At 36.6% G+C, this 18,766-nt stretch overlaps 1 protein-coding gene across 1 annotated transcript in view; it reads right to left on the bottom strand.

Moving 5' to 3' along the window:
• Window positions 1-18,431, bottom strand: part of TMEM156 (transmembrane protein 156) — a gene marked incomplete at both ends in the record, with an annotated part of 41,949 nt that extends 23,518 nt beyond the window's left edge. The window contains 7 exon segments of the mRNA XM_082282396.1: window positions 1,005-1,019; window positions 1,022-1,105; window positions 6,763-6,867; window positions 9,988-10,095; window positions 12,160-12,435; window positions 13,756-14,037; window positions 18,332-18,431. Of these exon segments, the coding sequence (XP_082138522.1) occupies window positions 1,005-1,019; window positions 1,022-1,105; window positions 6,763-6,867; window positions 9,988-10,095; window positions 12,160-12,435; window positions 13,756-14,037; window positions 18,332-18,431 (970 nt within the window).
• Between the last annotated feature and the right edge of the window lie 335 nt (window positions 18,432-18,766).

Raw genomic sequence — 18,766 nt, 5'->3', positions numbered from 1 at the left:
ACCAAAAAATTATCTAGCTCAGTTATTAATTTATTGTGGAATTACCTCATCTTCTGTCTGCAAAGCTGTTCAAATTTTTTTCTTTAGCTCTGTTCTCAATGTACAATTTCATCTTCATGGTTCCACATGAAGAACAAAAATCAAACTGCTCTTCAGTACATCAATTCTTTAACACAATAAAAAGATAGCATGACGTGATATTGAGTTTCCAATAAAACTCCACCCAATTTAAATAGAAATATAAAAGAACGATCTCCTTAAGCTTTTAACCTAAAAAATTCACCACACCATAGTACCATACGTGCAAGTAGCCATCGCCTTGTCTACGCACTTGAAATATTAGTCTGTATTACTTGTTCAAGTAGCATCTGTTCTGTTTCTAGACATTACTGGTATTTTCAGGAAGAGATACCACTTACTGCACATTTCTATGCAGATTTGTTTCCTTGCATCTGGACTTCCTGAAACAATTACTGCAGCACAGTGGCTGCAGAAAGTTAGGAGTGGGAGAATAGTTTTAGTTCTGAACAGAAACCAGCTTCTTGTCATTCATTCTGACTGCTGTAAGTACAAGAGAGCAATCAATTTTTTTATCTTGGGGAATTTCATAAGCAAGATATTTATTTCAAAGACGGAATTTTCTTCAGAGATCATTTGCAAATTCCTTTTCTCCTCTGCCCTTGTCAGAAACAAATGTCAGCACAATGCTGAGTCTAGGACACAATATTTTACACCAGAAAAAGTGTCAGAATTTGCACCAAGGTCTGCAGGGACACACAGGGTTTAATAGACTACACATAATATTATAGATTACTTTTGGTAGCAGAAAGAAAATTTATTCTCTTTTTCTGCCACCTAGCTCTCACAAAACACATTATCCAGCTTTTTGTCTCATATACTTGGCTAGAAGAAGCAGTAATTTATTTTGCACAGATATTGCATACTATTAATTCTAAATATATGAGGCAAACCAGAATAATCAGGGTTGTAAGATGTCTACTTACCTTCTACAGCTGGTCCCCGTGACAGTGCTCTTGTTCAGGAATTACGGGCAGTATCTTTGTGGTCTGTGCAGGACGTGGAATCTGTTGGTTACTGGTTTTCACTATTGAAAGTTAAAATAATTTTTATCCATATTGTTAACAGCAAGTATATCTGCAAATTGTTGAACTTGCATATGCAAGTTTGAAAATAATTGAGACCTATCTAAATACAAAACAGAGACAGACAAACAAATTTTAAGTGGGTTTTCAGTGCCCAGAGATGCAGATACTTGTCAGGAACTCCTGAAAGTACTAACCACATTTTGTGTTTAACTTCCTCTTAATACCAGTAGGACTACAACATGTTGATTCTAAGTCTACCTGGGAAGCAGCTTGAAGGTAGACCAATAAATTTGTGTGAAATAAATTTGTGAATAAATTGTAGTGGAAATCCAAAAGCATGCAAATTTGAGGTTATGTGAGAGTCTCCCAAAATATACAAACCCCTACTTTTGACCAGTTAAGCAGAAACAACTGAAATTTAGAGTGTGAACTTCCTGACGCATTTTCATGTAAGGGCAGCACAGATTGCCACTCAGGCACACGTGGTGTGGCCTCAGCTCACTTGTCATACACACAGGGAGAGCTACTGGGTATCACCCAGCTGTCAACAAAGAAGACAGCATACCTCAGAAGCAGAAAGGGGTGAGGTGATGTCTTTAGCACACGGATCCTGATACAGTATCTCAGTGGAATACAGATAAGGAAATGCAGAGATAGCATTGTCAGGCAAACACATGCAGAGTTGTTTATCCAATGCATTTTTCAAAGAACTACTGTAGAACAGAAATAATATTTTAACTCCTGTCCCTGACTATCCATTACTTCTGTAAACCTACACATGGGTTTCTACTGAGCTGACAACAAGAGGAGAAACTGTGCCACTTATATCTAGCTATGTGCATTCTCCACTGACTACATCATTTGGGCTTCTTTCATTACAAATGCAAGTAAAAAGTAGAGTTTGCATCTTGGCAGCTGAAAAGCAAAGTCTTATTTTTACTGGGGTAGTTTTAAAAAAATAACAATGGGTCTTTTTTCATCCTCAGGATGAACCTGGAGAGAAAGGGACTATATGCTGATATACCCTTCAGTGCCTCTGTGTAACAGTGTTCTGTATGCATCCAAACTCAGCAGAGAAAAAGTCCTTTGTGCATCAGTGCTCTATGGAAAGCATACAGGGGCTATAAAAAGCTCCCTAAAGTTAGCTGCATCCTACAGATTTTATCCTCCTTTTTATCTGAAAAAAAAAAATTTAAGCCCCAAAGTGGTAATACGACATCACAATTTTCTTGGAAGTGTTGCATTTCAGAAACATTTAAGTCTGTGTTAAATATTGAATACTATGAGAAGCTTTGCTTTTCCCAGCATTATTCATGAAAGTCACAGAGGCAAAGATAACTATTCAGCTATGTCAGGAACTGAGAGGGACCAGAATCAAACAGGTGATGTTTCAGTTGGCCAAGATTAAACAAATTTCTCTTTTCTTGGCTTTGCTGCTGTAGAAGGTGTGTCTTGTCTGTTCTCTTTGCTGAAAAGAAAATGTATTGCAGAATACAAGGAGGAGTGAGTCTGAACTCACTGGGATGCCAGCCCTGACACTAGTGAGCCAGCATTTGCTTCTATTTCCAACATGTCAACAAACCTGAAGGAACACATCAGAGAGATAGTAGAATTTCCCCTATTTCCTCCATTCTTGTTGGAAAGGATCTATTATTTTAATAGGATAGCACAGAAAACAATACAGGAATTCAAATGAGAGGAAATTTGTCTTGTTATTTCTTCTGTGCAAATTACAGCTGTCAAGCCCACTCATATCAAATGCTATGAATGTCACAAACCCTAAACAGTCCAGGAAACAACTGCAGGCCAGGAAGCCTGAGGTTTTACTCTCTGAATCCTGGTTGTCACTATGACCCTGCAATGTTCTTCTTTCAGGAAGAGTTATAGAATTAACATCCACCAGAATTAACTTTGCGTTACTGTGAGCAAGACAAGTGAGTCCAGGAATCTTGGATTTGTATCCTAAAATGTCATGAACTAAACTTTGACTCCATGAGCCAATAGAGTATCACTGAAAATGAGTATACTGCTTGAGCAATGTAGATCAAGGTGATGCCTTAGGTTTTAACTTTAATATTTTTCAAATTCTGTACTGCTTGGTGTGTGACTCTGAAGTTTCTTGTAGCCTGTTAATTTCTGCTCTCTCATGCTAGGCAGACATAACAAAGCCTCTCCACCCCTGCTTTCCAAGGACACCAAGACTGTCCAAGGCCAAAAGTATAAACCAAAGAGCTGCTAAGGGGGGGGCAAGTTGAGGGGAAAACTGAAGATTTAATTGGAGAATTAACCCTGCTATGCAAATGAACCAAACCTGTAAAAGGGTGAAGAACTCGTGACCTGGGGTCCATCTTGGGGTCCATCTTAAGAATAGCTTCAGGCTCCCCAGGGTGTACCTTAGAAGGCCTTTCAAATAAACACCTACTTTTATTCCCTGACTCCTGTCTAGTCTCTGTTTCTAGGAGGCCTCTTAAGGCATCAAAGGCATTATGCTTGAACTAAGGCTGCCCACAAAGACTGTAGAGTAATAACATGATGATTTTAACAATATGATTCCCTGTCTGCATAGTCCAGTTCTAGCACAGGAATGAGGGCACGCCTTTTTTTCCAACACATCTTAGGCCACTTTCAAAACAGAATAAAAATAAACAAGGAATGTCATTCTTACTCTATAAATTCCCATTTAGTCTTTCTTTTCCTAGTGATAGGATTCTAGTAATATAAATTCCCACTTAAGTATAACCCATCTAACCATATTAATGAATCTTCCAGACCTTACTAGGCAGATTCAGGTGTTAAATGTCCTGATTTATGCAATCTGATTCCTCTACAACTTCTTCCTTTTTCTTTTTTTTTTATATAATGTAGCATACAGTTCACACGCACTGGCCTGCTCCCAACAAGTAATTTTGTGCCATGTCCCCAGGCTTATCTTTTTTTAGGATGCAGCTATGTGAGAATAACTACACTTAGTCGGTTACTAGTAATGGAAGAGTTACCAAAGTGGTTTAAGGAAAATGGGCTAAGGAAGAGGGTAAGTATAACCTTCTTCCTTTTATCTGCATCTGAGACTGCTTTAAGCAGTAAGCTGCAAATGACAGTTCAGCAGTTTCTATATGAATTCTTTTAAAACTCTGTGGGGAATACATTCCAGGCTTTCTAATTGCCATTATTAATTTATTAAGCTGTTCTAAAGCCTCTTCAATTTAAGAAAGCTCTTCAAAGAAATTCTTGCAATAAAATTCTCTTAAGTGGGAATCTCACTAAGATTCTCTGTAGTAAATGTAGAGCAAGGAAGTGACTTCAATGGGTTATTTTCTATGCATTATTACCATCAAGTTCTATTTGATGAAAATGCTCTGTATCTGAAAATAGAGATCAGCCACTTAAAGAATACTTACTTCTTGCACCAAAAAAAAAAAGTACCCTCTCTTTTTTCCCTTGTCTTGTGGATGCATTTAAGGGCAACTCTTTGTTGTCAGTTCATACAATTCAAGGGACTATTATACATAAATACAATGGCAGGACCAGCTCCAAAGTCTAGAAAATGTGCTTTGTACAACCCACAGTCTAGTGCATTCTTTTTTGGCCTCACAATGTTTAGTTAACATTTATGACCAGAATGCTATAAAGCTCCCCTCTCCTCACTATATGTGCTTAATCCTTTGCAGTACTGTGAATTTGAAAGATCATAAATTTAATCCTTCCCTAGAGAACGTGCTACACATTTTCCCCCTTTTCCTCTGGTCACTGGACTTAATGACAGTGATTCATGGATATAAAGCCACTAACAGTTTTACAAAACTAACATTCATGCTGTAAATTACCTTTTTGTAGCACCACAGTAACATTAAGCCAGTAATTTACTGAGCTTCCTAAGAATTCACTCCCATTCTCAAAGTATAGGCTTCCCTCTTTTTCTTCCCTTATAATTTCTTAACTTCAAATAACCTTTTAGTAGTGCCTATACATCTTTTCATCTATATGATATACTGTCATATTCTCTCAAGTACTCATTACTGTGTTTCCAGGGTGATTGTATTGTCTTCAGTGGATCTCAATGGTTGCAAAGATTGCAAGCTATGCTCTAATTACAGTGAAAATATTGTCAAGGGCTGTCAACAAAGTCATCTGTAGCTATTTATAATCCATTATCATGGTAGCAAATCCTAAGCTTAGCAACTGTGGAAAGAATAAACTCTTCATATGGATTTGACTCCACTTTATATTGGTATAAACTGTGAAATTGATTGGATTGACTGAAATTACAGTGTGTGAAACCAAAGAATTTTATATAAACAAACCCTATTATAGCAGTTCATGCAACTAAGCATCTTTCTGGATTACATGGATCGATTGTCGTGGGAGGCACTTAGAAGTGAGAATGACAGACCAGTAAGGGTTTCCTATTCTCTTCAGTAAAATCTAGTAAAACTAGATTTGAATTTCCATAAGACTCCATCATCAAAAATGCCTAGGATATACATTAAAAATGCCATTGTGAACATGTGATAAAACAGGTACGATATTAGTAAAGCTATGCAAGACAAGAGATGTCAGAAAAGTAATTCCTTTCCTGCAGAATGAAAATAACGAGCTCACAAATGTATCTCAGAGGTAGTCAGTGCTTTAAGAGCAAGGAGCTAAATTGTACTCATAGGAGAGTTCAGACAGACAAGGAGCTATTCACTCTTTTCTAGGTAAAATTGAAATGCCATGAAATACTGAGTTGTAGACATAAATTATTGAGTCTCCTCTTACTCCCAAAGAGCTAACAAGACAAAAGGAAAAGTACTTAAGCCTAATTAAATTTAAAACCATTTTTTTCATTTGCTGGTTTTGTATTTTTCTTGTTTTGAAGGGAGGTTAGTTTGCCATCTGGAGCTATTATTCTGTATGTTCACATTAATTTTTTTAAAGGTATAGCTCCCTTCACAAAACCAGAATCCATGACATTTATTAAAGCATTTCACTCTTTAAGCAATGTCAGTAACACTCACAGCTACAGCTGGTAATTGCCCCTCAGACAGAGAGTTGTTGCCAAATCCAATTTTCTAGAATCCAAACTTTGAGTTGAGCCATACCATTTAATTTTTCTGTGCTAAACATACTACACTCTCAGAAGACCACAATTTTTTACCTATCTGAAACTCAAAAATTGCATGTTGTGGGAATTTCACCCTAGAAAAAGGCTATGAAATGCCAGCAAAACCATTTATGGAGTCCTGCTACAGGACTCATTCCTATTCATTCCATGCTTTGGTAGGAAATTTTATCAAGAGTCACAAACACATAGAGCATATATACACGTGTGTACATCTCTGTATACTTTTCATACACACACAAAGCACTCAGCTGCCAAACCTCAAAACTGGCACACAACATGACCAAAAATTTAAAAATTCTGTCATTAATGCAATACACTGGGAAGACTGGCAGAAGAATTCCCACATGGTATATGTAAATCTTCTTATAGTTCTGTTGTCAGAATTATTTCTTTATAATAAAAAAGCATTTCCTTAATATAAGCCAGATAAAATTTGTGGTAGCTTTGAAACAAACCTGAAGCATCTCTTGATAAGAGAGTCTTAAAATGTCTTTTTTGACCTCTGCACATCTCAAGATTTATTAAAATTTATTTTACTTTTATATTACTTACCAGGAAAATGATGAATTTTAGTAGCAGATACAGTTCTTCTTGCATGTCTGGAACCCTTTCTTCTTAGGATAGTAGAAACTGATCTTGCTACTCTGTGTTTATAATCTGCTTTAAACAAAAGGTGTTAGCATCAGCCCTGATTAGAAGGAAAGCTTGTTATTATTAACACCTGTTCAACACCTTAGAAAGTGTTAAAAAAATCAGGAAGGTGTTGGAATAAGGTGATGAGGAAAACCAAGGGCCAGATAATTTGTATTTTCCTGAATGGAATTTTCTAGACAATCCATTCAGGTTTATCCCTTTCAAATTATTCCTTGCCTTTATCTGGTACTGTGTACCTTGAACAAATTTTGGAAGGATATCAAAAAAAGTACATGTTTCAGTACAGGTTTGGACTCACACTGCTGACAATGGAGTATCAAGGATGGAGTGTACTGGCATCCTAGGAAGCTGACAGATTCCTTGCTAGTGTGGGGTGTTCATCTTGGAAAGCACAGCCTGAGAGCAAGCTCCACACCACTGACAAAAGATAGAGCTGGATAGGGCACCTCTGGCTGTTCCTCAGCACCCAGTTCATAAACTCTCAGTCTTTCCATCCTTCTGCTGCTCTCTAAATACTGTGCTCTCAGTGGGTTTATTGCAGACAGTTGTGCAGCTGTTATGGTTAGCCCTGTTCAGCTGTGACTGCAGTCCAGGGCTCAGCCAGCTTCTGGTGACAGGCTCACTCCAGCTCTCTGTAACAGAATTAATTTTTATCTTTTTCCTTTGAGAACACTAAGAAATTCATTCAGTTAAAATTATTTAGGTCATGATTTTTTTCACGAATAGCCAGTGGAGATCTAAAATGCTGAAGCCCCAAGTGTACACTGTAACAGTTAACGTCAATGGAAGTTCTGGAAGTGTTTGTGAGACAAGATTGGAAGGGAAAAGGCAAAACAATGAATTTCTAGTTTAGGGCCTTTGCAATGGATCGATTGTAACCTCCACCAAGTTTATTTGGATATTTTATTTTAGGCACTCATGAAAATAGCTTAATGAGTTGGAGAGTCTCAGAGTCTACCTGGCAGAATATCTTGCAAGGTCTCAAGAGGAAATTAATAATTCCACATTTCTTGACAGCTTTCAGTGGTGCTCAGAAATTAAGAGAAAAACTACTAATTGAATTATGGCTGGAAAAATTCATAACAGCTGTTTTAGGAACATAGTAATGTTCTGCTCTCTTCTCTGATCACCACTGAAAAAAAAGAGTGCCTAGACTTGCAATGAAAGGCGGCATCTTAATATATACATACAAACCTTAAATTTTCTTTTTTATGTGCTTGCCTTTTTATGAATAACATAATGATGTTGGTTATGATGTTATATATTATAAATTTAACTCATAAACCCACTTTTCCTCAATTAACAGAAAATGTATCCTCAAAGCAAATAAGTAATTAGAAGCCTCAAAAGGGCATCTTTTCCTCCCTGCTTGTGTTCACGATGATTCTGAAAACCCTGAATTTAATAAAAATGTGATGTTTAAGAATAAAAGTAGTAAATCATTAATCCTCACTAATTACAGTTCTGCTTTAAAAATAGGATGCTATGACAAAGCATAGAAAATCAGACATGACATTTATAAGTAGTTTTCAAATTACAAATAAAAGTCCTTTAGATTAGAACACTTAATAGCCCACTTATAAGTTCTAATTTACACTTTGTGGGGTTTTTATATACATAAAGTAGGTCTCAGAATTTGGTTCTAGCAATAAGCAAAATATCATGTATTATCTGACAAGCAGTTTCTTTCTTTGGGGCGGAGGGGTACAAACTTGACATCTCAAGCAACTATTTTGCTTATTCTTTAAAAATAAAGGCATAACATATTTACATTATGCAAAAAATCACAGGAACATTTTGGGTATGGGTACTCTTCTTCCTTCTGTTCAGTTATGATTAAAGCTAGACTCCAATTGCTCTTTCATTACAAAACTGCCTGTGCATACAGCAAGGATGATCAGGGGAATGGATTTGGTTTACTATTCATTCTATAACCCCTGTGCCCAGGGTCTCCTTTCACCACCTCTGACCTACAGTGGGAATGGACACCTGCCTGGGAATAGCAAGTAAATGCTGGCTGTCTGGAGGCGTTCTGCCCTCTCAGGGCTGACACACGCAGAAAGTCTCTGGAATCTGCTGTGAAAAGCACCTAAGAGCTATTCCCTCAGGTAACAGCTTAAGTAATACTCTTTTCACAGTGATGAAAGGGAGTATGCTCCCAGTACCACCTGCCTCTGACTGGGGAAGAGAAACAAGGACCAGCAGCTGACAAGCGGTCAATCTTCTGCGCTGTTTTTGTGCAGAAGAATTTACCTTGATTGCTCAAAGGTCTCAAGCTCAGGGTACTCCTACAATTTTATTCTTGTTTTGTTCATTGTATATTGCTAGAAAAAATACTGTAAAACTGATTTCAGCCTGTATCCCAAGAGAATTGCATAGGAAGAGTCTGCCTTGGCTGAAGGAATATTGTAGAAACAATTGTTTCAGTCTGGGAACTAATGGCAAGTTCTCTCATAGCAAATTTCTAATCACTTGGAATAGTCAATAGTGATGGTTCAGAAATCACACCAATGTTTTCTTTGCTGAAATAATAGCAAAGCGATGAAATGTTATCTGAGCTTAATTCAGCTCTGGGCTTACAAAGGCACACCCTGGTTGCCCTGCATGGGATTACACCACCAATTAATTTGAATAGCCAGTTTTTAGGACAGACAGATGAGTGTATATCTCCTCACATCTATCCTGTAATTTTTCGTGACTGTCACCTAAATAAAGCATCTTAAGGGAGGAAAGGGTATTTCAATTCACTTATACTGGTCATTGGCATTTCTGCTTAAAACCTTCCACAAAGTTTAACAGTAGTTGTTTCATCTACTGAAATCAGTGTGAAACCAGAAGTTCATATCACTGAGCCACCAAGCATCTATCAAAAAATCCGCATTTAATTTGCCATCAACAAGCTTGGATTTGCATCCACAATTTTTGCATCCACCAAAGAGGTGAGAGGTGATACTATCAATCATCTGAGTACTTCAGTCAGTCTCTAAGAAGCTTTTACCATTTGACAATCAAAATATCAATGTCTGAGCTACAGTAATAATCAACACTTTTGCTATTATAAATTAATATACTTTTACTTGCATAGAAATTTAAATCAATGCAGATGAACATTTCGTTACTTACAGTTTTGTTTACTTTCTTGAACTATTTTGTAGATGACAATTGAAATAGTAAATACAAAAACTACTGAAATCATAGTGAGCCAAATGATCTTCGTCGTACACATTGGATCTGTCCATAAAATGTACAAGAGAGAAAATTAAGCATCAAATCACTGGCAGAGAAAAGCAGAACATTCCACCTTGGTAGCTTTTTGGATTATGCCTATCCCCACAGATAAAAACAAAACAAAACAAAACAACAAGAAAAAAGAGATTTTGCCTTTTTCTTTCAGCCTTCTCTCTTTTTTGATATTAGGTTTCCTGTCTAGAATTTAGCTTAATTTTCACCTGTATGTATCTCCCCACAGCTGAAATAGATACAGATGACTAAATGAATGCAAACTTTTCAACTCAGCCAGTGAAAATGCTTCAAAGATCAACATTTATATTTCAGGTAGAACAAGGGTAATACATGTGCCCTCTGTCTGGATAGAGCATGGAAGGAATTGGTCCATGGTCCAACATTGGCCTGTACTGGCATTCTTAACCTCTTGGTTCATCTCCATATATGAGAGAAGGCAAGATTCTACATATAGAAATTTTCTTATAAAAAAGTGAGGAAATTCCCCCAACAGGAGCCCTCTGGGGAATTCCTTTAATGAAAGTTGCCTTGAGGGAGAATCAGATGGGACTGGATGCAGGAGGTAGGCTACTCTTTCAGACAGCAGCTGCTGCAGAAATGCACCCATATTCCACAGGGAATTAGTTCAGTAACTAGTACAAATCAGGACTATATATGACAAAGAAAGGATGAGGAGAACTTTCCTCTCTGGATGTTTGAATGGCCCTTCAAACTTCTTTGGCAGCTGCATGTTAATGCACACTTTTGCACTGTCAAGTAACTGTTTTAAAAAACAGCTATATTACTATGACTCATAAAAATCCAAATTACAGACTGTAGCCAAACCACTGTTTCCCTTTCCTTGACTTAGGACAGTATAATTAAATCTACTCTGACTTCCCTTGTATCTTCTCCATCGAGAACTCATGAGGCAAATGCCAACAACCCCATGGCTCTTCCCTCCTAATTTAGAACTAAAAATATCTTTTATACAGTAATCTAGGCTCCTTTTAAACAGAGCACTCTACCCCATCTTGTAGCAGCTTGTAATGACTTGAGTATCAGCCCTGAGCACCTCTTTAGCTATGTTTTGAAGTAAAGAGAAAAAAAAGGCATGTTGTTGATTTTTGTTGCAAATATGAGGTAACTACTACCCGGGTAAATCAGTATTAGCAAAGCGTGGTTAGCACCTAGTATTGACACAAGTTAGCAGGGTACGGTACAAATTATGCTCCTCTCATGGCTAGACACACTTACTTAAAAAAAAAAAAACAAAGAAAACAAAGCAAAAAAACCCAAACAATCCTAAGCTGCGCTTTCTTCTCTAGGATTTTCCCTGGACTTGTTTAACATAGATTAAGCCAACTCTAAAAACCCTTTTTTTTTTCCAGCAAAGGTACAGCATAAAATGCATGTGCTGTGCAAAACCAAATGAATGTAATAATTCAGCAATTTCCAAATGACAAGTGTTGAATATAGACAGAATGGAAGCCCTGACCATGGTCAGGCAATCAGACAAAACCTCCTGCAGCACAAAGAGAAACACAAAAAGCTGACCTTTGTCCTCTGGGAAAACTAAGCTTAGTTCAGTGGAAGATTTAGCTTTTTAGCATACCATAGTAAGGCTATATAGTAGGATATTGCAGTACAACATTAAGAATGGTCAAACCTATCTCCTGGTTCTTCTACCACTGCAGTTAACAGGCATTTTAAAATTTACCTCCAAGACAACAGGGTTATTCCATTATTGGAAAGGGAAAATTATATTTCCAGGTTTTGTCACATGCAATTTGTGAGTCTGTTGCTGCTAAGCAAAAAACAGTGTACAGATATTTCCTTTGCTGTATTTCTTCTAGGGGGGGAAAAAAAAGCCACAGCTAAATATGCTTTAAATCAGTATAAAAATCATCAGTTTTCTACTAAAGATTGTTTTTTACTAAGGGATTTTCAAAATTGTATTATCTTCTTGTGAAATATTTAAATATTTTCAGATGGTTGCTGAAAGCAGAGAACTGCCTACTGGAGATTTTTTGCAAGATTTGATTTCCATTCTGACTCAGCTTTGTAACTTACATTCCATATAAGACTTCAGTTGCAGTGAAATATTCATACAGTCATTTTGGTCTTCCATCATTGCCACTAGACAAGAATGATTTAGCTGTTCTTCGGCTGAATTTCCTCCTCCAACTATGGAATTGTTGATGTGGATTTCCATCAGGTAGTTAGTATTATGCTCCACTTCTTTCTTGGAAACCGTAGTGAAATTAAAATATTTATAAAAATAAGTAACATCTTCTGTTTTCACTTCAAGTGAGCCTTTTGCTTTTGGAAAGAAAAATTTAAAAAAAACTGTTATACAAGTGGTAGACCAAGAGACAACTCTCAAAGAGAACAGTGAGTTCTCTGTCTCATTTGCAAAACCATGCAGGTTTCTACATCACTGACTATGAAAAAAGATGGATAAATGTATACTGTGTAAAGTTATTTTGAACAGATCCTAAGAACAAGGATGTACAAGATACATTTTCCCCTGCAAATGATAGCCCCTTTTTGCTTTACTATCACTTTTTTGTTGTTGTTGTTTTTGTTGTGAGTTGTCAAAGGCAACAGGCAAAAATTAGGCTATGAAAAAAGATAGAACCCAAGTAAAAGCCATATGATGACAGAGATTTGAAGTGTCACATTGTCTATCTGCTATCAGTTGCAGGAGGTCCTTGCTTCACTTCAAACCACACGAGCTGTGAGATTCGTGCTATGTTTACAAAAAGCAGGTGAGACATTGTCAAAAGTGTTAGAGTTGTACAGGCATAACTGAGATTAGAGGTTGTCCACATATAACTTTTTATTTTTCATACTTGTTAAGACAGCTATTTTGTAACAAGAAAAATACTCAGATGGAAAATAACTGAATTTCTTATATTCAGGACTTGGCCTATTGCCCCTGTTGCTGACAACGTTACTTCTTCCTCAAAGATTTCCAGATATTTGCAAGTGTATATGGCACAGAAGAGATGTGCTGCTACTGCTCTGAAAAGATGTGGGTGTTGCTACCTCTGCTCTGTATTGCTGTGCCATTCCTTAGTCAGTGCTGCCTTCTATAAAACATGTAAGGCCATTTCTGGTACTACACAGTTGTGAATAATGTAGACTACAAACACAAAAATGGTTATTTCTTACATAGTTGCCATTGGAATAGTTACCTACTGGATTAGTTCTTCAGATACTTGCTCACAACCTACCGCCATAATACCAGTAATCTACATGTAGAGTTCTAAAATGACATTTAAAAGCAAATTAGTTCTCCAGATACTTGCTCACAACCTATCTCCGTAATACCAGTAATCTACATGTAGAGTTCCAAAATGACATTTAAAAGCAAATTCAGCTTGAAAAACTGTCAGAAAGTACAACTCCTTAGAAATAAATTAAGTACTTTAGAAAGTACTTGCTACTGACGTGTTTCACTGACAGCCAGGAATGAATGCCACTGAGAATCTGGCACAAAAATCTGTATTTTCTAGCCATTCAAAGAAAAGCTATTATTCACAGACTTGCAAAGACCATAGAGAACCAGAAGCATACAAATTTTTTAAAATACCAAATAAAAAACTTGTCTTTTATTTTGTAATTAGCTGCTTCAAAATTAAGTACTTGTCTTATCCTACTTACTTTTTTTAGCTACTGACCCTGATCCTTGATGATCAATGTTCACATCCCTCTTGGATTCACACTCTGTCTGTTTAGGATGGGACTGTTGTTCCCTCCAGGATGACTGACAAATATATGGAATATTTTGGAAATTGGAATTATTTACAATGACCTTCAGCAAAATAGTCTGGTTTTCTCTTCTTTGTTGCACTGATCTTTTGTAAGAATTGTTAAAAGTACAAAGTGGAAATGTGGTGTTATTGGACGAACAGGTATCCATGCACAACACAATTACACTGTTAACTGTAAAAGAAAGAGTACTGTATTAGCCAGATAGTCATGGACAAGTATGTGCATAGAAGCATTATGTAGTGGATATCCCAACCATCTTACGATGAAATGCACTTTTTTTTTCTTGAGGGTTATGACAGGATGTTGAATGCATCATATGTAAGAGAAAGCAGTCTAGATGCTGGATTTTATTTGCTGAATTATGTTAAAACTCTTGTAATAGTAACTGGAATTTATGATGGTATCTAGTCACACTCCTGTTTCAAAGCTGCTCCAGTTTGACCAAAGAAGAGAAAGCACATTTGTACTTCTTCAAAAGAAGAGAGAGCATGTTTAGAGAGGGAGCGTAGCCCTGGAACTGTGCAGTTGCAACACTCTAGTGCACTTATATTGTAAAGTAGCTATAACCAAAATGAAAGCTTTCTTTATAAATTACATTGAAACCACAGAGTGAAAATACACAGAAATGCTGCTGAATCCTCCAGCCACACCCCTCAAATTCTCTTATATTCAGTCAACAAACATGGATTTTAATTATGACCATTGGGTTTGCTATTCATAGCCAAACTTCAGTATCAAAGTACTGTAGCTAGAGTACATGAACGCAGTTCTGGAGAGCAGCAAAAACCACAGAGATATAAATGAGTGTGATTCTGTCTTCCACATTATAGTAGGGCTTTATCATGCAAATTTTCACTTGTGTTAACTTTGAACTACTTTTTCAGCATAAAAAAAATAAAGAATAAAAAATTTGTGTGACCCCAACATTAAATATGTCTTTACGAATAACCACTTCCCAGAGTTGATGCAGCACTAACCTATAGTGTTGTGGCTGTGTTTCCAATTCTAGTAGTACCCTTGCATCTCTATAAAGGGAAAATTTCGTATCTAACTCCCATTATGAGCAACTGGAGCAATGTGTTCATAAATCCTTACGTATAGAGAGCAAAACACAGCCTTTAGTTGCTCCGGTGCTCAGCTGCCATCTGACCACTTCAACAGACCACCTGTGCTCACAGAGCAGCAGGCTGACCTCAGAAACAGTTCAGTCAGGGATTCCTGACAGGATACAGAAATAAAATCCAAACTCCAGTGCCAAAGTCAGTTATCTTCCCTTTACTAACACTACATCAGAGAGTCATAAACTCCTTAAAAAACATAATAAATTGAAATGTAAAACACACAGGTGAGAAAAAGTTCATTTTGATACAAAAAGAAAAAATATCAGACAAAATTTAGGCCTTGATCTTTCCCTGAGTCAAGAAAAAGTATTTTCCTCAAAATGCTTACAATCTGGCCCACACAGCAGGTCATGGAGCAGGCTTCTGAGATCAAATTCTTCCACCTGAAAGAGGCACTTGTCTGTGGAGATGAGCCAGGAGCAAAAATTGGATGCTTACTCTGCTCTCATGGCAAGCCAGGGCATCTGGGCAACCAGGCTAAAACCACTGCTACAGCTTTCAAGAGCAACTAATCATAATTCCCTAACATATCCTTTTCACCAAGGAATCTGTACGTGGACTTGGGCATCCGATGACTGGACTGTGACAGCCATCTATGTTCAGCACTGTGAAGTCCATTCTGAACTTCACAAATGTCTGAACAGCTCCAGAGCTGTCTGTGAGCCATGTTGTAGGTGCGTAAAAGGCATGTTATCTGAGTGAAAAAGGTGTGAATGTTGTCGAGGTAGGGGTGGTTCTTACCATCCTCTTGGAAGATCTCTACTGAGAAAGCAAATCAAATTACAATCTAGCATAAACAAGATCTTTCTTTTTTTCCACGTCACAGGACTGTGGCCTTTCTAAGGAGGAATATAGATTGTTGAACACTTGAAGAAGGGCTGCAACAACACTACACTTTCCCAGTGGATTGCATGGTAGACAGAGAGCCATGCCATACCCATAAGAGGCTTGCTCCTTACTTCAGGACTGAGAAGCACCCTTCCAAACGTAAACATCACTCTAGAAATGTGGAAAGGTTTTTAACACAGGCAGCCTGAATAGTAAAGAAGATTCTGAGATGAAACTGTGCAAAGTAACCCTAGGAAACTTTTATATTCAAAGACCTGCAACCACATGCTTAATGTTAACAAGTTCTGTGATTATTAAATTCTTCTATTAAACCTCTATTTACAGGGTGGTTCTTCCATATAAAATCCATTAAAATGAAATTATTCACAGGGAAGATCAAATTTTGTAAAAAACTTGCTTCCCACTAAGAAAATCACAAATATTTCACTTTGCATGGGCTTGACTCTTTTGGATTTGATCTGCGGGATTCTGTTTTGAATCAGAGCAGCAGTGTATACAGTTGCAGTTTTTATCACTTCCTTAAGGAAGCTGTAGTCACCACATAATATTATAGAGATACAAGACTGATAGTACAAGTTGGGGAATACACAAATGATAGATTAAAGGAGATACACTCCATCAAGTAGCAGGACCCAAGGGATAGGACTGGGATTGAAAGCATCAGACTCCAAAAGGACAACCTCCTACTCTAAATCAGTGTAATTTAAAGGTTCAATGGCTCGTAACCGAACAAGGGGGTTGCTTTAGAAATATAAAGGAAACCTTTCACTTCTGGTAATGCTGAACTGTATTCTTTTGAAAAAAATTTTAAAGGCTAGTTTTTTGCAAATTGATTTCCCCCTAAATTTCTGTTTAATGAGAAATTTCCATTTTTATTCCCTCTCCAGAATGAAAGTAAATGCTGGAATTTCCCCTGGGATAAGACATCCAGGAATGAGGAGCTTTCTGCCATTCATTTAGGAACTGCTCACAGGGGAAGAGCCAGTGATTATATTTCACATCTCAAAGATTTCCAACAACTCTGTCTGCTGAAGCCTCATACTGTAACCAGTGATTTGAAACATCTACAAAAAATTCTGTACATTTTAGGTTTGTCACAAAATCTGAAATAAAACCAGTTTTCAACAGAGGGTTTTTGATGAACCAGAGACCCAAAATCCTGAGAGATTTTGAATAAATTGTTCAACGTATTTGCTTTCTAATGTAATTCAGACATCATTACACAGACTGTTACATAGTCATTTAGTTTCTAAAACATCCAAAATGCATCAATAATTCTAATCTTCCAAATATAAATCTGTGCTGCTCCAACTATAATTCTATTCTGCTCATATACTTCACAATCTTATTTTAGACATGCTGCGATTAAGACAGAATTGCAGTGATCACACTATTGCAGCCTAAAGCATGGCAAATAAGAGCAATCTAGAAAAATTATAATGGAAAAATGTAATTATTCTTTGATGTTTGACACTAAGGTTAATGTTTTCTTCTGGTAATAGTCATGTAATTGTTTATTTGCATAATCTGTGCTACAAATACTTTGTTTACTTCTTCATGGAGGTAAAACATTAATTATTCCAACATCTTAAACTGAATTATCAATGTTATGATATTCAAAACTTATGACAGCTTACCAAGTTTGTTCATTTATAAACTATAAAAATCTCTACATTATGTTCTAATTACTGATATGTCCATTCTTTATGGTTAATAAAAAAAATGTATAAGTAACCCAAACCAGATCTTTTGATACTAAATTTTTTCAGAAAATTATGTGCTTCATAAAGAAATTCTGTTATGATGCCTAAGAATATACTCTTTGTCAAAGGGATGGTTTTTCTTATAATATTTATTTATTCAAAAGCTTTCTTAGGAATGGATGTGATGAAACTATTTTAAAATTAATTTACTCATGGCCTTTTAAAAAAGCACTGAATTAATAACTTGCACACTTACATACTTTGCATTTATCCTAAATCCAGTTTCAGCCTTTAGGATTACAAAGAAGTATTTGGTATTTATGCTACAAGATTTTCTTTACTCAGTTACATCTGTTCTGCTCCACTTTTCGTCAGGTTACCACTGCACATCTCTTTCACAGACAGCATCTCATCACCAAATAGTGTTTTACAACATTTAAGTAAAGAAACTTCTAAAAATGTATTTTTGAAGACATGAGCACCTGCTATAAAAGAACATAAGCACTTTAACTACTTTCTTCATGATGAAGGCAGTAAAAATACAGTTGCATGGAAATAGTTACCAAATATTTTGCAGTGTACATAAATGAATGAAAAACTGCTTTGAGATTACCACATATAGTTAACTCTGTTGGTTAAAAGTCTAGCAAAAAGAGTCTATATCCTTTGCAAAGTCCAAATGAGTGCAGCATCCTAACCACTGCTTTTAGGAAAGCACTGGTTGCCAGTGCCAACTTTTCAATTGCAGACTCCAGAATGAATAAAATGTTATTTTAAAAGCTGATCACTCACCTTCATGGATTTTGAAAAATTCAGGCAAACACAAAATAAACACGGTAATTATTCCTAGTGCTAATCTGAAGACTATTGGTTTTCTCAAAAGCAAGCACATGTCACTGAAGCACTTCCACCTAGCATAGTGGTGGTAACTTCCTTCCTGGTTTAGCTTTTAACTTAGTGCAGACATTATGCAAAATAACATCTATTCATTTCCTTTTCTTATCGTGACTTTCCTTTTTACTTCTCACTACATTAACTTGCAGAAAGCCACATTCTGTTCTTATATGGACATAGATGAGGATGATTCATTCAAATATGCTGAAGATAAAATTCATGTACCACAATGAAAATAAGAAAAAAAAAAAGAAACTATTTTATATGTTTGTGGTAGTTGTGCTTCAAGAATGCCCTAATAGCCACTTTCCTATACCTGCTAAACAGTAAATC

This window comes from Coloeus monedula (genome assembly GCF_965178545.1).
Source record: "Coloeus monedula genome assembly, chromosome: 5".
Taxonomy (NCBI): Eukaryota; Metazoa; Chordata; class Aves; order Passeriformes; family Corvidae; genus Coloeus; species Coloeus monedula.
This window is presented reverse-complemented; position numbering and strand designations above follow the sequence as displayed.